General features: G+C 44.5%; 1 protein-coding gene across 2 annotated transcripts in view; it reads left to right on the plus strand.

Moving 5' to 3' along the window:
* Positions 1 to 22,746, plus strand: part of slc12a2 (solute carrier family 12 member 2) — an 85,020-nt gene that overhangs the window by 46,208 nt on the left and 16,066 nt on the right. Inside the window, exons 3-21 of one of the 2 annotated variants that reach the window (XM_036976792.2) lie at positions 146 to 221; positions 653 to 748; positions 4,581 to 4,720; positions 5,694 to 5,804; positions 6,063 to 6,171; positions 6,511 to 6,638; positions 6,814 to 6,898; positions 6,977 to 7,143; positions 7,406 to 7,513; positions 7,754 to 7,877; positions 8,114 to 8,215; positions 10,568 to 10,723; positions 12,054 to 12,153; positions 13,979 to 14,090; positions 16,315 to 16,455; positions 17,421 to 17,527; positions 18,184 to 18,263; positions 19,326 to 19,466; positions 21,497 to 21,544. In XM_036976792.2, coding sequence (XP_036832687.1) covers positions 146 to 221; positions 653 to 748; positions 4,581 to 4,720; positions 5,694 to 5,804; positions 6,063 to 6,171; positions 6,511 to 6,638; positions 6,814 to 6,898; positions 6,977 to 7,143; positions 7,406 to 7,513; positions 7,754 to 7,877; positions 8,114 to 8,215; positions 10,568 to 10,723; positions 12,054 to 12,153; positions 13,979 to 14,090; positions 16,315 to 16,455; positions 17,421 to 17,527; positions 18,184 to 18,263; positions 19,326 to 19,466; positions 21,497 to 21,544 — 2,131 coding nt within the window. The remainder of the gene's footprint in view (positions 1 to 145; positions 222 to 652; positions 749 to 4,580; positions 4,721 to 5,693; positions 5,805 to 6,062; positions 6,172 to 6,510; positions 6,639 to 6,813; positions 6,899 to 6,976; positions 7,144 to 7,405; positions 7,514 to 7,753; positions 7,878 to 8,113; positions 8,216 to 10,567; positions 10,724 to 12,053; positions 12,154 to 13,978; positions 14,091 to 16,314; positions 16,456 to 17,420; positions 17,528 to 18,183; positions 18,264 to 19,325; positions 19,467 to 21,496; positions 21,545 to 22,746) is intronic. The other variant, XM_036976793.2, reaches the window with a different exon arrangement.

A 22,746-nucleotide genomic window follows, 5' to 3' on the forward strand; every position in this document is an offset into this window, starting at 1 on the left:
AAAAGCTGGGCCCAGGTCTTGGACATCTAATCAGTGGATTCCCACCGGCAATGTTTCAAGACCAGGTTATTGGAAACCTCTCTGCTGAGTGAAGTGTTCACGTTACTTGTCATGCGTCCTAACTGCCACCCCTTCCTCTGTGCAGGTGCGCTGCATGTTGAACATTTGGGGCGTGATGCTCTTCATCCGCATGTCATGGATCGTGGGACAGGCGGGAATTGGTAAGACACCCTGGAGTTGAGCTTGGGAGTCTATGTGAATTACTTTTTTATTTTAAATTTTTATAAAAAATAAATAAAAATAGTTTTATTCACACACAACCTCACCCCAAACCCCCACCTTCCCGACCATCCCTCCTCCCCTCACCTCTCGACCATTCACCGTCCAGATGTGAAATGTTGCCACACGGTGACATATGCAGTCAACTGTCACGCACCAGCTTGTTTTTCTAGCGGCGCCGCTACTATTCACAGGTCTTCTCAGAATGTGTGAATGTCAGGAGAGGTAGAGCGAGAGAGGGGAAAGCCTCAACAAGCAGATAATTGGCTGCTCATTATTGCAGTTATTTGCCTCTTAGAAGTTTGTAGAAATGTTAATGCTGATATTTTTATTTGTTTTATAAATCAACCATGACCTCCATTTTCTTTCACAGTTCTCTCCTGTGTGATCGTTCTCATGGCAACAGTTGTGACCACCATCACCGGCCTTTCGACCTCAGCGATTGCGACCAACGGCTTTGTACGAGGAGGTATGAACACTTGCATGTTTAAAGTGTGTTTCCAAAGAACCCCCAAGGACTCCCAGTTCTTCCAAGCCTAATCTCTACTATAAGACGAGTTAGTTGCCATGTTCATCCCTCTATGAAACCATAAAACGCATGAGTAAATCAACATGGATCGCTAATGTATCATGAAATGTAGTGTTGTCTGTAGTATCTGTGTAACTGAAGGCTCGTTCTCTGATGGTGTAATAAATCTGACACTCCAGGTATAGTCATTGCAGTGCAGGCAAGTATAACTCAATCTGGCTTCAGGATGCAGTCAGGGTTTCATCCAGGTATAGTCCGGGTGCCCTGGGGTGAGTTGAGCTGGGCTATGTATCTTACCTCAGCTAAATGTCCACCTGAAACAGCTGTGAGGTTTAGCCAGCAGCATACCACCCTGCATCCCACTGCTGGCTTGCTTCTGAAGCTAGGCAGGGTTGGTCCTGGTTGCTCCCTAGATGGGAGACCAGATGCTGCTGGAAGTGGTGTAGGAGGCACTCTTTCCTTTGGTCTAAAAAAATATCCCAATGCCCCAGGGCAGGGATTGGGGACATTGCCCTGTGTAGGGTGCCTTCTTTCGGATGAGACGTTAAACAGGTGTCCTGACTCTGTGGTCACTAAAGATCCCATGGCGCTTATTGTAAGAGTAGGGGTGTTAACCCTGGTGTCCTGGCAAAATTCCCAATCTGTCCCTCATACCATCACGGTCACCTAATCATCCCCAGTTTACAATTGGCTCAATCATCTCCCCTCTCCCCTGTAACTATTCCCCAGGTTGTTGCTGTAAATGAGAATGTGTTCTCAGTCAATTTACCTGGTAAAATAAGGGTCAAATAAATCAAAATAAAGAGCCGAACAACTACGACTAGTGGCGTGCGAGTGTGCCTCTGCATCATTAGCACATGCTTTAGTCAAGACAACATATAGGTGATTTGGTTAGTATTTGTCCATTTTCATAGCTGGTAATAGTTGTGAAGGGAAGTCCAGAAGTTGTTGTTTTCCTTCAATTTGTTACATCCCTTATCGGAGGTATTTTTTTCCTTCTATGAGGAAGCTGATTTTCTCTCTTTAATTATCAGCTCAAATTTCTCCCCCTCGGAAGTCAAGGACAACTTCACTGTACATTTTCCTTAACATCCAAAACCATTGGGTTTTAATTAACTCCCTCCTTCCCCGGGCCCTAGATATGCCATCGCCTCCACTCTCTAATCTCTTTACCTTGAGGAAGGTCAGGATATTGCAAACAACAGGAGCCTGACTGAGTGCCTTTGCCAGCTTTAATAATGACTTGCCTGATCACTCGCTGATTTCTCTTTCGCTAGAATTCTGATGCAAATCACTTCTCTCGTCCAATCATAACATAGTCCTCCAGTCAAGTTATGCACATCTACCGGAGTGTGTCAGAGCATGCGTCAAATGTAAATAAGTACAGAAACAGTTTTTCTTTTCCAAGCCCACTACATGTGAATTCCTCACTTTGATGAGAAACCATTAACAGAGGATAAAGAAAACGTTGTGTGGCTTTAATTGGGAGTATGGAACGTTCTGGCCCGGTGTTGCCTAGTGTAATCGGAGATCACCAAGCGTTCATCAGTGGGCTGATTGGGAGGTCATGGGAAGGGCACCACACCGTTATTCTGCCTCTCCCACCCCACCTGGCCAATGTTCATCAGCGTAGACCTAATTAATGTCTGTTGCTAATGGCCACAAGTCTTTCTTTGATCATCTCCGGTGACTCAGTAGCTCTTCAGGTGTCGATGGCTGCAGGTGTGTTGTTGCCTTTAATCTTCAAAGCAAACATTTGATAGCTGTTGTTGGTTCTGTCTTGAACAGAGAGCCCTTAGACATAATAATGTTATGGACTCATAACAAAAAACACAAACTCTTTATCAAAAAGCTCAAGGGCATGTTGTTAGAAACCAGGACTATAAGACTGTCATTGTTGCTATTACAGTCCAGACAGTTTAGTGTTTTTACCAGCTCTGTCTGACCTCTGCTCTTCTGAACATTCGACTAGCCACTGGTGCATAGAAATGAGACTCTCGCCAATAGATTAATACTGCAGCTCAATTTATATTCATTCAAGAGAGGGCTCGCCAACAATCTGCTCAGTGCTCAGGTTTGCAATTCTAATTCTACCCTCATCTCTCAAAATAATTGACTGATGAGAGTTGCTCAAGGTGGCATTATGCTGATTTACAGTACTGTTTTGTTCCCTTTTTTTGGCATGTTTGGATAAATTGGGCTGGGGGTTCCCACGCTACCCATAAACTTAACATTGAACTCCTCTCTGGAATCAATTCAAATATGCAACCTGCAGAGCAGTGGCCGGCTCACATGACATTTGCTTAGCCTCCTGCGTTTGGATATGGAATTAGGTGTCCTCTACAGGTGTGATTTTTACCAGCTGGACCTGGCTATCGTTTACTTCCCTCATCCACGGAACTAAAGATGTATTCTCTTAGGACCTCAAAGAGATGTGCCCTGGTTCATTTGGAGTGGAATGAAAGGATGGGGGGGGGGGAACACTGGCCGCACATTGCTCCTAGTTTTCGCAGCATGAGGGGAAATTCAATAGTGTGTTTCTAAATCAGTGGTTCTCCCTCAAGTCACTGAGAGCTGGCAGGGAGGTCTGAAATGGATATTAGGATGCTGTCTCTGTGAGGGCAAGGGAAAACCAAAGATTCCATTTTGTTTAAAATATCCTAGTGAGGAAACTATATCGTAGTAAAGGATATTGGTGTTTTCAGCGGGGTATTCCTCCTGGAGACCGCGTATTCGATTCATTCTCATAAGATTTCACGTCTACCACTGCCCGATTGTCTATGGCATCAGGCAGCTAGGGAGGCTCCATATAGTGGCCGTTTTTGTTTAGAACAGCACAGTAACCATCAGCTCCTCCTCTGAATTGATTTCTTTCGAAGTAGGCTAATCCATTACCCTTGGGTGGAATGCTAAAACCTTTTTTCCCCCTTGGTAATATCTGTAACGTGTTCAAACATGAACGTCCCCCCTGCTGCTACTGCACCTGCTTTAGCAGGGTGAAGTTGGTGCACTGTGATGCAGTGAACTGAGTGTCAAGAGTAGATTGAAATCACATGCCTTTCGTAGGGTTTACTGTAATACTCCTAATCACAGCACCGTGTAGGTTTCTAATCCCATCCAAACTAATCTTTCCAAGTATTCCAGTTATTCCCACATCTCCCTCCAAATGGTCTCTCAATATCAAAATGCCCCTTTCAAAAGGGCAAATCAAAATGTGCTCTCTGGAAAATGGTTTTGCAATTTGACTTTGATGCTCGAGTGTACTTGATTTAAGTGGAACGAAGAGAGCCAGCAAAAAAATCAAGCATGATCCCACATGAATTTCTCTACCTGCTCATGCCCTCAGAGATTAGTTGTTTTGGTTCCTGCCACTCGTGTATGTAGGAGCACCTGAAGTGCTCTCCAAAGCTGTCAGCAGAGACATGGCATAAAGAGAGCTCAACGAGGAACACTACTCAGCCTGTCGCACTACGAACTCATCTGGCAGCAAAATGAATTGACACATTTAATCTCCCATCTTGGAGCTACTCTACCATCTCCACTCTCATTTGAGCTGGTATGTTGGTTTAAGCGTGTCGTTGAGAGGAGTGTGCTGCACTGCAGCGAAGGTTTGACTGATGTAGGAAAATGCAGTAGGCTAGCCTACATATGACAGTTATTTGATTAAACGATTTGTGTTTAACCTTTTTATGAGAGACATTAAATGAAACCCAGTTTTAAATGCTATGTCCATCTGGCCAACTGTCTGTCCATCTTTCTGTCTGTTTGTCAGGAGGGGCGTACTATTTGATATCAAGAAGTTTGGGCCCAGAGTTTGGCGGCTCCATCGGTTTGATCTTCGCCTTTGCCAACGCTGTGGCCGTCGCCATGTACGTGGTGGGCTTTGCCGAAACCGTCGTGGAGCTCCTTGCGGTAAGTCACTGAATCTTTCCCCATGTCGTCATCGACAGTTACGTTTCTTTCAATACTTTCTTTTAGGCATTTTTTAATTGCTTTTTCTCAGAAGGTTTTGCTGATTCATTTAGTCCATGTTGACCGAGCCTACCGTTTGGAACATTGTTTCAACATCTGCAATAAGCCTAATCTAATTGGCCTTTGGTTCTCATGATGTTTTTCAATGTTTTATTCTTGGGCTGTTTGCATGGAGGACTGAAAACCCACGCTATTTTTAAGGGATGGCTCATGCAAAATTCATAATAATGAGTCTTCTCCTTCCGAGGTCTTTCAAGTATTTTAACCAAGGATTGGCGCGGTACAATCATGGCCTATTGGTCACTCCTTAGTCACAGACGAGGGTAGTTGTTTTGCGCGTTGCTGATTGAAGCATGCCATTGGCATTCGAGTTTAATGTTCTCTGTTCATCAGACTTCAATTTGTTTTGTGTTTTAGTAGTGCTCTATAGTAAAATGAGGTCCGATGTTTTGGGCCTTTCTAAAAGTGGTTGCTAAATGTACAGTACCAGTCAAAAGTTTGGACACACCTACTTATTCAAGAGTTTTTCTTTATTTTTACTATTTTCTACATAGTAGAATAATAGTGAAGACATCAAAACTATGAAGTAACACATGGAATCATGTAGTAACCAAAAAAGTGTAAAACAAATAAAAAATATATTTGAAATTCTTCAAAGTAGCCACCCTTTGCCTTGATGACAGCTTTGCACACTCTTAGCATTACTGTATGTTGCATTGTACATTCTATTTTGAGTTAAGTATTAAATTGTAAAGCTGTTGAAAATAACTTTAGCAAAATATTTGCAAGGCTTTTTCAAATGGTCATTATCACAAAGTATCTGAACAGCGGAAAGCCAGGGATGAATTTGAGAGGATTTCTCCTACCTCTTGGCCTGACAGTGAAGTTGATATTCTCCTGTAATTTCTCACAGAGCGTGGACTGCATCATGACTGATGAAATCAATGACATCCGAATCGTCGGAACCATCACAGTCATCCTTCTCCTGGGTATCTCCGTGGCAGGAATGGAATGGGAGGCCAAGGTAAGATAACATACAACTATGTTTGATTGAATAGAGCTCTCAAACTACGACTATCTAGAACTTAAGGTGATATTGAACTACAACTTGTCTCTGATGTTGAGCCTCAAGTTGGTGGAATTCCTTCCAGACTGAGTGAATGCAGACATTGATGTGCGCTGTGCAGTTGGCTAGATTTAATGCATGTGACTAGTGCTAGTTGGAGTTGGGAGGTGTGGTGAAAGTCGAGTTAACCTGTCCATATGTTCATTCTGTCCACAGGCTCAGATTTTCCTGCTGGTTGTTCTGATCACGGCCATCTTTAACTACTTTATTGGCTCCTTCATCCCCCTCCAGTCCAAGGAGTCGCAGGGCTTCTTCGGCTACGACAGTACGACGCCTTTGGTTCTCCCTTTACACAACACAAACTGACATGACTGTCAAACAAAATAGAAGACTGTCAAAGACCATTAGATTGACACTCTAGCGGCGGTTGGATTGTGGACCTATAATGATTCTGAAGTCATGAGCACTGGCTAAAATTGTGCCAGAGATGTTTTTGCTGAAATCACAAAATCAAACCAATTAGATTATTTGAAATTGACTTTGCAGCCCGATTCCCAGCTCTGAGATTGAGTCTGACTGTCCTAACATACACACTGCTTGCTTTGTCAGCATTCTCAGTTTTGCTTAACCCCCCCCCCCCCCCCCTCTCACCCCTCGCTCTAAGGTGGGATTATGATGGAGAACATGGGTCCGGACTTCCGGGGCACAGAATCGTTTTTCTCAGTCTTTGCCATATTCTTCCCTGCAGCCACTGGCATTCTGGCCGGTGCCAACATCTCAGGAGACCTTTCTGTAAGACCCCCACGTCATTTAAAAAGACATCACAAACAAGCAAAAGACTAACCTCAATTCATATACAGTCAATGGAACTCCTATATTGTCTTGATTTAAACGCTGTGTGTGTGTGTGTGTGTGTGACTTGATATGAAATCTATGTTGGAGACTAAGCATTTATTTATATACACAGGACCCACAACTGGCCATCCCAAGAGGAACACTCTTGGCCATTCTTATCACCGGTATTGTCTACCTGGGTGTTGCAATTTCTACTGGTATGTGGTATTCGCCCCTAACAAGACCAAATAAATATAACAAAGACAAAGTTTGACATTTTGTATTTTTCATTAAAGGCTCATGCATCGTGAGAGACGCAACAGGAAACGACAATGACACACGCAGCGCACAGATCATGGCTAACTGCACCGACGCCGCCTGCAAGTTCGGCTACGACTTCTCCTCCTGCAAGAGTGACGACGGCCTGTACAACTGCAGATATGGACTCCAGAACGACTTCCAGGTATGTCTGTGTGCCGTTTCCCACCTAGAACGCTAGCCATTTTGTAGCAATATCACAGTTGAGTAGTGTTTAGAGTTTTTTACTCTGAGAATGAGAACCTAAGGACACTATGGAAGCTTAACCAAGTGTAATTATTCCCAGAGGGCCAATACAGCTGCATTCAGACAAAACATGTTTCCACCACAACTATATAAACTCCAATTTAGGCACTCCTCCTTCTCTCCAATCCTTACATCTAACCTTTTACATGTTTTTTCTTCAGGTCATGAGCATCGTGTCTGGTTTCGGACCCATCATCACCGCTGGGATCTTCTCCGCCACTCTGTCCTCTGCCCTGGCGTCTCTGGTCAGCGCCCCCAAAGTATTCCAGGTGAGTCCCTAGACTACCCTCCCCAGATACCACTTCCCTCCTCTGTCCCTGCTAGTCAGTTTATGCTTATACCATCCATACTGTATTAAATACTAACATTGTCATGTTAGTTACGGTCCCATAGACACAGATAAAAGGCAAGATTGTGATCTCGTATCCCAATGTTCCTTCGTCATCTAGGGTCCTATCCGCTGATTAGTATAGCAGTGTCCAATTCCAATGATTTTGTTCCTTCTCCAGGCTTTATGCAAAGACAACATCTACCCTGGCCTGGAGATGTTTGCCAAGGGCTACGGCAAGAACAACGAGCCCCTCCGCGGCTACATTCTCACGTTTTGCATCGCTCTAGCCTTCATCCTTATTGGTACGTAGTACGCTATCCAGGTTTCTGCATCGAATGACAACACTGTTATTCACAATACGAAATTCTGTAGTGTGTCAGGAATGTGTCTGTAGTGTGACATTAGTATAGTACAGTATAGTTCTGTCCTGTTTGGGACAGCCAATTACCTAAAGAGCACAATTGAATGTCTATGGACAGTTGCCAATGAACATATACAAAGTGTTAATCTAAACAGCCATGTTTTTGTTTCATTTTAGCCCAGTTGAACGTTATCGCTCCCATCATCTCTAACTTCTTCCTGGCCTCCTATGCTCTCATCAACTTCTCTGTGTTCCACGCCTCTCTGGCCAACTCGCCAGGTAAGGCCTCTCTGGCCCACTCGCCAGGTAAGGCCTCTCTGGCCCACTCGCCAGGTAAGGCCTCTCTGGCCCACTCGCCAGGTAAGGCCTCTCTGGCCCACTCGCCAGGTAAGGCCTCTCTGGCCCACTCGCCAGGTAAGGCCTCATTTCCTGAGGAAAAGTTATATATGCAGGAAGACCGGAAGTTTAATACGACAAAAAAACTGCCACAAAGGTCCTGACTATAGCCACAAATACAAATATGGTACATTGCTGAAGAAACCTCCTAGATTTGCTAGTTAAAGGGGCAATCTGCAGTTTTTGGACAGCTTTTTACCGAAACGGGTGGGAAGAACGCTTTAAACATTTCAACTGCTGATTTCCTCTTTAAGAGTAAAGTCATGAGTCTTAACTTAAGTCATTGGTCACAAGTCCTTCTGGCTTAAATACTTGATTTAATAGGAAATGATAGGACTTCCACACTAATTACTTCCAGTACAAGGCATACAATAGTCTTCCCTTTAAACCACTTCAATGCAGTCATGCAATGGTGGCTCAAGTTGTCGTTCCATTTACTGTAGAGGCTAGCCACATGGCGAAGACATCATACCCAGTGGAGTGTTTTTTGTTGTTGTTGTTATGTTCACTTTTAATGGCTCATCCAGGAATACCTTTTAAACAGATGTCAACTATAGAATTACAAATAACATTTGTTTACACTTACACAGCACTGCATGGACGGTCTTCCTAGAAGCTAGGCACAGCCATTCTATGACGGCCTGTATAGGAACTGACAAATCATCTTGAAGGCAGACTCTTGACATTGTGGAGGGAGATGGGGCAGTCCTAACTCTGATTCTCAGTGAATAGGACTTGTTTAATATGCATGGCACCAGTGGTATGTGTTGCATAGAGTCTTATCAATCTGGCATTCCCAAATAACTCCGGCATGTCATTACTTAAGCTATCTGAACATTTTCATATCCGGCGAGTTGTTTTATTAAATAACAGCTACTGTGATCTTTATCTTAGGAAAGTAGTTTGGAATAAATGGGAATGTCTCAATTACTCATAATACACAAGCAATATTATGCAATTGATACTGTACTTGGCTGAAAACAATACTGCTGAAAAGCAGCTTGCTGCTCTTTATTATTCAATGTAACACATTCTCTATTTTGGATTTGACCCTGGAGGTTTGACAGACACAAATCAGAGGATGGGGTTTAGTACTGAAGCTAGCTTGGGCATAATGGGACAGTGTCATTAATTATCACTCGGTTGATCAAAGATGGAAGCTGTCCACTCAGTTTCAACTGTCAGTCTAACGGTGTCAAGAAATCAAGATCTCTGCTTAGATTGACTTTTTTTTGTTTTTTTTAATGCCTAGTCGAAATCATGGAAGATGGAAGAAACAGATTAACCATTTTCAATGTGATATTTTTAACCTGTTGTATCGTTCAGCAGTCGTTGTATAAAGTGACGTTTGTTTTTCCCTTAATACCAAAAAACCCTAGGAGAACAGAAGGTAGAGTTGATATCTAATTCTGACATTGTCTGCACAGACCATTCAATTACACAGACTTAAAGGGAACATGACTCACCAAAGGCAAGGCCATAGACACTTGGCTTCTCACCTCTGGAAACTCTCAAACTGGCAATGTCTAACGCCTTCTTTTCTGGCTCTAGCCCATTGTCTCTCTCCCATGACTGTGTGTAAAAACAGTAATGTGGCAGAGAATGACGTCACAAACAATGTACCCTTTAGGTCCTGTGTTTTTTTTTGTAGTTCTTGTCATTGTGTAACCGTGCACACAGTCAAACTGTGCCCCATTGTTCCAGTTTACTAAACTCCCACTGGTCTAGTGTCTCTAGTACCCAATAAATGGGTATCCAGTAGCTGTGGATGTAACATTCTCTTACAATGTTCTAACTAGTTGCTAACTCTGATTTTTAACTCCATTTTTAATCCAAGTGCATATCCATGCTCTTATTCATTCAGTGACATTGCCATATTAAGCCGCCTCCCATTGTTTTTTTTAATGATTCAGTAATTTCACTAAAACCATGTATGTGATAACGTAATGCAAGTCGTAAATTAACAAGAGCTTTCAGCTATGGTAAGCGGCTCGCCATAGTCACTGGTTCTTCATAGACATGAGGGGCAGATTTGATCTAACCTTTTGGATTCTACCTCTGTTCAAGTTCACATTTTCTTCCTTAAATTTGGTTATATAACCCATTCCAGCCCCTCTGTCTTTTACAAGAAGGACAAATGTCATATGCTGTCACCCCTTGGTATGGCTGGCCCCCCAAATGCATGTTATGAGGGTTCTTCTAAGGGAGTCCACCTAACGTTTCGCTGAACCATAGGATGGCGCCCCAGCTTCAAGTACTACAACATGTGGGTGTCCCTGGCCGGAGCCGTGCTGTGCTGCGTGGTCATGTTCGTCATCAACTGGTGGGCAGCCTTGATGACCAACGTCATTGTCATGGGCCTCTACATCTACGTGAGCTACAAGAAGCCCGGTGAGTGACTTGTCAACAGGCCAAGTCGGCCATCTTGGATTGCCTCAACATCAACTAGTGTTATTTTGCCAAGATAGGTGCTCATTGTGAAACTTGATGTGGATTATGGTTATCCTGGATTATCGGTTATTTTACTTTACAAGTTATAGCAGAATCTTTTCATAAATTAGCCTACAAAAAAACATTTCCCAAAAGAGGTCCTATTGAAGGTCAATCGATGAAAATTACGCTTTCACCACTTAACGTAAATAATTGCCTAGTTCTTTTGATTCCACTGAAATGTCAGCCTCTGTCAGCCACATTAGCACAGTGCACTGGAAGTCCGTCCCTTGATGCCCAAAGATGCTTTGAACACAGAATGTGAATCAGGTCCCAGTATTGATATTTCAAGTTATTTTATTGCTGATGCACATATGTATTTTGGTGAAGTGGTAAGCATTTGCATCACAATGAGGTGTTTGTTATGCACCCTCTGCTGCAGTGCAGCCCAGGCCAACACGGTTTAAATGTATTTATAGCAAAACGCAGGGTTGTGGAAACTGTCTGAATTCAACTGAAGTGAACTGGCTTTTCACAATATGATATTGCATTAAGAGTGGCTTGTGGCTCCATTTGCAGGTTAGAAAATATTTTCACAAACATTTTAGTGGGAAACTTTGATTGTCTGTTAATTAGCATATGGATTTCTGAACAACTTTTTGTTCCTTCTATGACGTTATCTAGTACATGAAGAGACTTTCCCTCCGGTGTTTCTATGGTGATTTGCCAAAGGGCTGGCTCGTTCTGTTAAGCTACCCGCCCACGCAAGGCAGTGTGACATTAAATGGGGGCCTTTTTGAAATGTCTAGAGGTGGGAGGGTGCAGCAGGTGGGGGACCAGCTACATGCTGTTACATGCCCTCGCCTGTGTTGGTGCTCAGCCTCTCTGGCCTGGCTGTGGAGGTCCCCACAGGGGTCAGATGGCTATCTGGGTCCCCAGATGATAGGAAGGCCCCATATGGGACCTCTGGGTAAACACACCTGACCTGCGCTAGAAACCCCAACAGAGCACCAGACACCAATATAGACATCTACAGAGAGGCTTTGTATGAACCCACAAATACACACATGGCTTCACACACTCAATTTGACACGCATCTCTAATACACAAATGCTCTCCATCACAGATTTACACACACACTCACACGGTGAGTCACAGCTCTACACACACGTACACAGCATCCCTACTGAGTCCCACACTGCATGGAAGTTGCTCCAGTGGCCTGACCGTCTTAATGGCCACCCATACAGGGTCCTGACTCCAGAATGTGACTGTTTGTCCTGTCTTCCAGATGTGAACTGGGGCTCTTCCACTCAGGCTCTGACATACCACCAGGCCCTGACCCACAGTCTGCATCTCAGCAGTGTTGAGGACCACATCAAGAACTTCAGGTACTGTACAGAACCCACTCCCATATACACACACTTTCACTTCTTAGACCAACGGAAAAGTAAGTCTCGTCTTCAAAATGCGCTCGTCCGTATTTATCTAACCTTTATTTAACTAGGCAAGTCAGTTAAGAACTTATTTACAATGACGGTCTAACCTGGCCAAACATGGACAACGCTGGGCCAATTGTGCGCCGCCATATGGGACTCCCAATCACGGCCTGATGTGATACAGCCTGGATTCGAACCAGGGACTGCAGTGACACCTGTTGTACTGAGATGCAGTGTCTTAGACCGTTGCTTCACTCGTGAGCCCAAAAGGCTAGGTTCTTTAAGTCACTAAACCACCTAATTTTCACCACCAGCGTCCGTCCCGGTGTTTAAATTTCATTATGTTACTTGTTAAATATTTACTGGGTAAAATGTATCGTATTCAGGAAATCTCTATCATTCACATTGTCATAAAGGCTGTTGCCCTGTTAGTTCTAAAAGTATCTGATTGGCAAATTTGATTAACGACGACTCCTTCACTTAATTACCGTTCGATGCTGCTCGGCGAGTCGTCCCTAACGCATGCTCACTGTGTCTTATAGATCAGATAAGGCTGCAGTAGGCTCAGGCTGCAGTAGGCTCAGGCTGCAGACGGGGTAGCGGGGGAGGAAACTGCTGTTTGTCGAGTCAGGCTGCAGCCAGAGCCCTCTCTTGGTCTCGGCACGGCCTCTCCCCTGGAGAGGGTTGTGTAACTGCACACCTGGGACAACAATGGCATATGATTGGCATCCTTCACACTCCCTCGCCTCAGGACAAAGGAGCTAAACTAAACCATCTATTTTCAGGACAAAGGAGCTAGACTAAACCATCTATTCTCTGAAACCTAGCATCGGTCATTATCAGGCCACGGTAGAGAGCATGGGGATTAGGATATTGGTATAGAACTGCGTTTCTCAACTATGGTCTACTGTGCAGTGGCCTCTGTTAGAATGATTCCACGTTTATTGAGCCTTTTTATCTAGCTAACTAGATGTGTGATGCTTTAGTACTATCATTCTAGTGATGCTTGATTAAACTTACCTGGAGTTGGGTGGGTCAGTGGGTCTCGTTCAGAAACTGATATAGGAAAAGTGCTTCAGTAGAGCTAAACCAGATGAATTTTAAGAAAACGATGCAATCGTTGTGTCAACGTTGTCCGAGCCACAACACAACAACCTTGTGCTTTATTGTTCAATCGCTCTCACATGGACTGTAGGAGGCGCTATGGACGCTGTTCGGACTGCCCCGTTTGTCCTGGAAGTGTTCCAATGGATTGGGGAGGACATTGTCGTCAGCAATCAAACATGTTACTCCTGGCCTTTTCTCCCCCCTTCCTGGCTCCCCTAATCCCATGTGCTTAACATATTTGCTTTGATGTGCGCTACTCTGGAGCTCTCGGTCTGTTTTCATTCCTCATCGAGGATATGACGACGTCTTTTCTTAAGGTCATGAGAAGACACGGTGTGAGATGACGCATTAAGTACTATGTGCATGTGACCTAGCAACAAACAAAAAACCGTCAAAAGGGTTACGGCAGCGGTGGCTGTTGGTCAACCCACCTAGAGAGCTACTGGCTGCTTGCTTTTGTCTCGGCGCTGCTCTAGCACGCCTGATCCGCTGCTCCTCAAAACATGTAGAATCAGTGTTGGAGCAAAGGCTTGGAACCAAAAGCCAGTTGCTCTCCGGAGGGACGATTTACTACTCCTGGGTTAGGTCTTTGTGTTAATTTGTGCACCACTTACTGTTAGCATGGATGTTAACTAAATGCTAACTCCGTTTTGATCTTGTTTTATAACAGACCTCAGTGCTTAGTGATGACGGGCTACCCCAACTCGCGTCCGGCTCTGCTCCACCTGGTCCACGCTTTCACCAAGAATGTGGGCCTGATGATCTGCGGCCATGTTCGCACGGTGAGTAACCAGAGACGTCGCCCAACCGGAGGCCATTTTGGCTCCATCCCATAACTGTACCATGGCACAGTGTGGGCTCCATTTCATAGTTTTTCACTTGTTTCATAGGGTCCATTGAGCCATAGATGAACATTGAGCCATAGATGAACAATCTCAATGCAATGTCATAATTACTTCTTGTTGACTGCAGGTGACTAAGTGCTGTATTAACTCCCATGAAGACCATTAGAACCGATTTACAGGAAACCGAACACAGTGGCTCCTGTGTTGTTCTGGACTCCTGTGTTGCGCTTATTAGTCCCCTGTTCACTTTTAAAATCCACATTTCCTGTTGAGTGAGTCATTGCTCCCATTTAGTTTTTTTGTATTTGTATTTTTTAGCTACTTTTTAAATCGAAATCCCTCACCTGGGGGCAATAAAATGAGCGATCCAATAAGACAGTGTGACGACTAGGCTGATGTAATCGTCCCTGTGCCCACAATGTGAAAAGGCACTTTACTGACGCTCTACTGTCTATAGCAGCGAAAAGTCTCTGGCCTTAATCAATTTGCCTCCACCAGAGTGTCAGTGGAGTGTGCCAAATTTGACTGGCGCGAGATTCCCAGAGGCTGGAGCGTCAGCCTTATTGGCCACTCCAACTTCTCTCCAGTAGCGCCCACTTCACGAGCTCAGAGCATGCCTGGCCCAGCATGCATTTGTTTACTTGTGCTGCTATAGCTACTTTAGCTACTGTCATGGAGTTTGCAAAATATTTTCATAAAGAAACTGATAAAACACACAGGTGCTAAATCAAGGTGTCTTACAAAGATGAGGAGGAACAATAGCAGGAGAAGGAGTGTGGTGATGTAGTGTCCACAACTAAGGAATCATTGTAGAATCTGAAAAGACCCTTATCCTGAAAGCATGATGGTGTACTGGGTGCACATGCTAACAGAGAGGAACGAGGTGGGTAGCTAGCTAAGAGTGTCATTGTAGAAAAGTACTTATAAACAAAAAAATCGTCTCTCTTAAGTTGTGTTCATTTTTCGTTATATTATCTATACGGTAGGCCATAATTGATGTTGGTTCAATAGGGCTTGCATATTCCCAGTTTCAAGGAACTTTACGTTTTGAACTTTTAGGCCTACCTATAGAGAGAAAAAATAAAGAAAACAACTATACATCTCTGCCCAGCCTGGCAACAGTGGCACAAAGGGTGTTCAGCATTCCCAGTAGCTCTGAAAGTAGGGGAGAGGATATTCTCTGCTGCCGGCCTGCTCTCCGGGCACGAGCCTGAAGCCACAGACTGGCCAAACTGGTGTTTCTAAAAATATATTCAGACCTAGCCTAATAAGGCATTTTTAGATTAATTTGTATTTAATTCTAAGTAAGTCATAGCATATATGCGCAATTTATAGACTAATGATTTAATACAACGAAATGTTGTTTAAAATCCTGATTGCTTTATGTCCCTACCAGCCTAGTGTCGCACTTGAAAATGCTTCACAATGTATTTCTTTGTAGGCTATAGCCTTGATATAATATAGCCTAAATAATTCATTTTCGTTCCTTATGCTCCCTGTCTGGCTCCTGACCTATTTACAGTGTTTATATGCTGTTTAATATGACATTCACCTTTTTATGTTTATTAAAATACTTTTAATTCAAATCATGTGGTTTGGTTTCAATACTTCAAAACCAAATGGTAGATCCAGGTAGTTACAAAAATAATGTTGGTTAAATTGTGATTTTAGAGGGGCATTTATTTTTTATTTTTTTGCGCGAGGAGCGTTTTTTTAGCTTAGCGGTTGGAAAAAATGTGGCGTGCCGCTCCATGAGCGGGATATCTCTCCAAGTCCACTGGGCGTACTGCGGAATATAGTGCCCTCTCTTTGTCTTGCTTGCTTACTCTCTCTCACACACACCCTCACTCTCTCTATTGCAAAAAAAGAGCAAGTACAACGACACAAGCCAATGCATTTTCTGGCTTAGGGCTGCTTCTTATGCTGAAGCCCCTCTTTAGATATAAGCAAGACTCCATGGATAGGCCTTTTAAGAGTGGTTGTTTGAATTAGGGCTTTTTTCGGGACAACTTGAGAACCTTTTCTAACGGTAATTGGTACCGTAAATATATCCAGCTGTGATTTGACTGCAAGGTGGAACTAGTTCTGTTTTGTTAAAGAGTTACTAAATACTACACTTAGCCTTTAGCGTGACTCTATTTTCTTTGTGTTGTGTTCACAGGGTTCCAGAAGGCCCAACTTCAAAGAACTGTCCAATGACCAGACACGTTACCAGCGCTGGCTGATGAAGAACGAGACCAAGGCATTCTACACACCCGTGTTCGCTGAGGACATTCGGGAGGGCACCCAGTATCTGCTACAGGTGAGAACAGACAAACGTTACAATAATTGGCAGTGTACCAAGCCATAGAAGTTAAGTGGGCTGTAATTTTAAGTACATCAATTGTGAGAAGTTATTTTAGTTCTATTTGAATTAAAGGTATTTTTATCATCAATTTGACACGAGGTCCAACCGGAACAGAGAGGTGTGGGTGGTTAACTGCCTTGCTCAAGGGCAGAATGACAGATTTTTCACCTTGTTGGTTTGGGGATTCAAACGGGCAACCTTTCAGTTACTGGCCCAGCGCTCTAACCACTAGGCCACCTGCTACCCTACTCTAGTTGCCCTTGAAACACAAGCCTTTGACCTTAAACAAAGTTGTCATTTATTTATCCTAAAGTTCAAGTACATTCAATCAAAGTGCATGAAAATGTATTGAAACCCACGGTAGTGAGCATTGGAGGGAACTCCAGTTCAACTCCATGGAATTGTTCAATTGTCCATGGACACTGAAAACTATAATTAATGATAGCAATGGATCGGGATTGAATTGACCCATCGGGATTGAATTGACCCATCGGGATTGAATTGACCCATCGGGATTGAATTGATCCTGATGCCGATGGTGCTCTTTGATTGCCTGCCAACCATACTTTTTTTATGCTTGAAAGCGATTGCGTGACCTGGTTTTTGGTTGATGCAGCACTGTGTGAAAGTTCTATTTTATTTAACCTTTATTTGACTAGGCAAGTCAGTTAAGAACAAATTATTAGTTATAATGACGGTCTACCCCCCCCCCCCCAAACCCGGACGACGCTGGGTGAATTGTGTGCCGCCCAATGGTACTCCCGATCACGGCCGGTTGTGACACAGCTTGGGAACGACACCTCTAGCGTCGTTGATAGTGCCTTTGATAGCTGTGTCTCTTGGTGGGGAGGGGGGTTAAACTCCTGACCGTGATTTATTTAGTGGTTTCTTTAGGTTGTTCTGACCTGTGTTTTCTCAAGGCGGCTGGGCTAGGTCGTCTGAGGCCCAACACTCTGGTGATTGGCTTCAAGAACGACTGGAAGGACGGAGACATGATGAACGTTGAGACCTACATCCAGATGATCCAGTAAGTCAGCGGGGGCCTCGCAAGCCACCTTGTCAAAAGGCTGTCCACAAAGATGCCTGATTAGAAAAGTAATTTGTTTTAAAGCACATGAACATGTGGTGGGTTGTGAAGATAACAAGCTTTGACACGATATATATATATATATATATATATATTACACAGCTTGGACTTCCATTTATAAACTTAATCAGAGTCACGTAGGTATTAAAACCAATGGATTTAGGTTGAATCAGTTCCTGGTGTTAAAGTGTGTGAATTTTTGTATTAGATTGGAAAGCTAGAGATGGTTCAGCCACAGTATATTAAAAGCTACTCTAATACTTATAGGAATGTGCTCTTTAGTTTTCAATATATGCTAGCTTCACCTATAGACATCAAAGTATTATTAATTGGGTGAAGTCTGGCTGCCAGTTTTCACATCATCATGGAGTTCCCACCTCTACCAGTAAGGCATTTCGCTTTGTCCTTTGAAACCATTCATTGTGGCCTGAGTCCTTAGCTTGTTTGTTTGCGTTAGCCTGGTTAGTGTGTTTTGTCCAAGTAGAAAAGTACAGGTTTTAATGTAGTGTGTTATACACAGAGCCAGGCCCAGTTCTGTGTCAAGCGGCTTCCTGTGAAATGCCAACAGCGCGTGTTTCTTTCTGTTTGTCTTTCAGTGATGCGTTTGACTATCAGTACGGTGCCGTGGTCCTCAGACTGAAGGAGGGTCTGGACGTGTCCCACATCTCAGAACAAGGTGTACTCACACACACAGTAACACTTTTGTACCAAACGACATGATACTCTTACCCACCCACACACACACACATACACACACACACGCTAAAACACTCCCTTGCCAAACAACTAATCTCATCAGCTTGTCTCATATTGGTTTCCTCATAAAATATTATTTTAATATTGAGAAAATGAATTTCGCACCAGTGCTTTGCTGCGTCATGTCTATGTTCTGCGACTACACAGGGAATCGAGAGCAACCAATAATGAGGTGTGATTCTTTAACTCAATGTGGCTCTCGCCGGTTGGAGAGAGAGATTTAATTAAACAAGTAACTCAAATGGATGTTTTATTAGATTTTCTTTCCAAACACAGTCCAACTGCAGCTTCTAGAAGATCACCTGGGTCCCACGCGGTCACTCTCTGTTAACCTTCTTATTCATCTTCACCTGAAGGTTTTGACCTTTTTCTTTCCCCTGTATTTGAAACTCATTTGTTTCTACATATTGTGAAGATGTCTTGGTTGAAGAGTAGGCGTGTTATTCGTATTCCTTCACCGATAAACCTTAGTCAATACATGTAGATAATTGCATTAAAGGAAAAAGTTAGGCCCAAGTCCCTGCTTGTTTGTGGGAAGCGGCTGTATCATTACCGAGCAGTTCCTAACTGTGTACTTTTTAGTGGAATTAATCTTCCTCAGTCCAGTCATCTGACTTGGCTTGTTACGCAGCCAAAAGTCCACCCAAATTCACCTTAATTGGCCCAAATGGCTTGCCGGCCATTTTCTAACACACTGTTTGCCTTTCACCCATCAAATAACCCCATCATCAAGATAATTACCAACATTTTAACAGTTACTGGCTACTTCTGTGTTTAGTGGACACAAAATGGAGTCTTGCTCAAGTTGTTTTCCACTCAGCCCGGGCTACTTTGCAGGTCATTTATTTTCAATGTTAACAGGATGTTCTGTTTGCATTATGCTAATAGTTTAGCATCGCAGGTCATTTGTTCACCATGTTTGCAGGATGTTCTGGTCATGTCAGTTTCAGTTGGCTAATAGTTTAGCTTTGTTGTTCTGCAGATGACCTGCTGTCGTCGCAGGAGAAGACGTCAGGGATGAAGGATGTGGTGGTGTCCATCGACATGAAGGACTCTGACGGAGACTCATCCAAGCCCTCGTCCAAAGCCACCAGCGTCCAGAACAGCCCAGCCATCCAGAAAGGTCAGGAGTTGTAATGGGAATTTCCAGGTGAACCAAAAGGAGCGCAGTCGTTGATAATGTCAATCAAAAATCGATCCGGTTTATTACAAGTTGCAACGGGGAGACGCCTCCCTGTTGAAGCAGAGAAAATGTCTAACGAGTCTTCTCTGATATTAATCACACAGCACCGACAGAAGTCACAACATCAGCTGCTACAGAATCACAGTGTCACAGATACATTGTCAGTGTGTCCTTGGCTCAACACTGGCAGACATTTGATACTGGCAGTTAAGCAGCTCAAAGGTAGTTAGTCTCAGCAGATAATTATAGGCTCAAATACAGGAAAGTAATTCATCATATTTCCCATTACAGGCGTCATTCTAAAGTATCCCACATAAACAGGAACGCGTGTCGAGTGCCTTTTTACTTAGATTCTACACCAGTGGTTTTGCGCACATGCCTGCTTCAGCTAATTGAGGTCCTGAGACAGGGAGAAAACACTAGCTCTTCAGGAGCAGTAAGGTTGGTTCACCTCTCTTTCTCAACCTAAATGTCCATAACTTCACGTCAGCATGTATGGAAACTTTGGCGTTTTGTGATGACATTCGAGGGTCTGATACTCTGCCAAAGTGAACTAGGTTTCTTGTGAAATCACAATGTGAACGTGCTTGAGAAAGAGGTCAGGATGTAAGAATTCTGAAAGCAGTTTATCGCCACACGCCCTATCCCCCCTAGATCTCTCAAAGGCCTCCCTTATATCTCGCCAGCCAGTCACTAGGATACACTGAGTGGGCGGCCCTGTAAGTCGCCCGACTCAGAGAGGAAGTGGCCTCTGACCCCGTGACCCCCAGCCTTCCCACTGGGCCCAGTTTGTTAGTCCACAGCCCACAGATGGCTTCACTACAGTGTGTGTCTGTCCTTGTTGTTTACAACACACGTGTACGCACACACATGCACACAAACATCTCATGCACTTAGACGCATATGCACACACACAAACCCAAATACACACACACATTGCTTCACTAAAATGTGTGTTTTCCTCAAACTATGACCAAACAAACAGGGAAACTGTTCCCACAGTGCAGCATGGACAGGCTGGGAAATTCAGTTTAATTCTATTTCCTCCCATAGGGAATATCATGTCCCTGATCCTGTGCAGTGACAGAGGAAGTGACATTTCTCACGATTCACTCAATTCCCTCCCACAGTAAATAATGAAGAGCATCTGAAGCTGTGTGTTTGTGTGGGTTTTCTAATGTTACCCTGACGTGTGTGTGTGTGTGAGTACTTAAACTAAGGTACATGTTTGTACTACATGGTAAACCTTCAGTGCCAAGTGACGAAAACAGCTAGATTAATGTCACATCTATAATCGTCTTAGCAGTAAGCAATTCTAAAGCCGGAACCTTCATTATTTTTCTCAGATTACTTGCATACATTACTTTCTCAATTTTGACACTACCAGAGAACCTCCCCAAAATTCTTCAGAATGAAGTGATTTAGACCAAGTTATTTAAACTGTTGTTGTAAATCAGTGTTTCTCAAATAGTTGCAGAAAATGATTTTGCCCTCCTTTAAAGACTAAAGAGTGGGTCCTGGCTAGAAACACTGGTTACACAAATCTGTCTTTAGACTATTCCAGTAGCTTTCAAAGGAGTCAAACATCTAAACCAATGTCTTAAAACTCTCAAAAGTGCTCGTCCACTACTAAGCCAGTAGTGGAGTTGTCTGACTCCAGGATTTTTAACCATTGCCGGGGTTGGAAGTTCCTTCCCTGAGAGACTCCAACATTTGGTGTTACCACTGATGCCTTTTCCATTGGGATCCATTCCATTTTGCTTGGCGCAGGGGTTAACTGATGTAGCGCCCCCCCCCCCCCCAACACACCCACCCCTAGGGGGGAATAACCTCATTGTGGTGGGGCTGTTGACGTATGGGTTCCCATTATGGCAACAGCAACAAAAACATTAACCCTTCCGTTCTTAATTTCTCTCTATCTTTTTTTCATGTTCTCACTCACTCCATTTTTTTGTTTTTACATGATCCAGGTGACGATGATGAACGCAAAGCCGCAAGGAAGCCGCTGTTGAGAAAAGGCAGGCAGTCCACCTTATTGAGTTTCTTTACCTTTCCTTTTCTCTTTCTATTGTTTCACACGTGCTCTCACACCCACACACACACACCCACCACCCGCACACACACCCACCACCCGCACACATACCCACCACCCGCACACATACCCACCACCCGCACACATACCCACCACCCGCACACATACCCACCACCCGCACACATACCCACCACCCGCACACATACCCACCACCCGCACACATACCCACCACCCGCACACACATACCCACCACCCGCACACACATACCCACCACCCGCACACATACCCACCACCCGCACACACACCCACCACCCGCACACACACACACCACCCGCACACACACCCACCACCCGCACACACACCCACCACCCGCACACATACCCACCACCCGCACACACACCACCCGCACACATACCCACACACATACCCACCGCCCACACACATACCCACCACCCACCCACCGCCCACACACATACCCACCACCCACCCACCACCCGCACACATACCTACCACCCGCACACATACCCACACACATACCCACCCACACACCACCCACCACCCACACACATACCCACACACATACCCACCACCCACACACATACCCACACACACCCACCACCCACACACATACCCACACACATACCCACACACATACCCACCACCCATACACATACCCGCACACATACCCACCACCCATACACATACCCGCACACATACCCGCACACACACATACCCACACACATACCCACCACCCGCACACATACCCACCACCCGCACACATACCCACACACATACCCACCACCCACACACATACCCACCCACCACCCACCCACACACACCCACCACCCACCCACATACCCACCCACCACCTGCACACACACACACCACCCGCACACATACCCGCACACATACCCACCACCCGCACACACACCCACCACCCGCACACACACACCACCCGCACACACACCCACCACCCGCACACACACCCACCACCCGCACACATACCCACCACCCGCACACACACACCACCCGCACACATACCCACACACATACCCACCGCCCACACACATACCCACCACCCACCCACCGCCCACACACATACCCACCACCCACCCACCACCCGCACACATACCTACCACCCGCACACATACCCACACACATACCCACCCACACACCACCCACCACCCA

The sequence above is a fragment of the Oncorhynchus mykiss genome, chromosome 5 (genome assembly GCF_057628025.1).
Source record: "Oncorhynchus mykiss isolate SJ-2025 chromosome 5, ASM5762802v1, whole genome shotgun sequence".
NCBI lineage: Eukaryota > Metazoa > Chordata > Actinopteri > Salmoniformes > Salmonidae > Oncorhynchus > Oncorhynchus mykiss.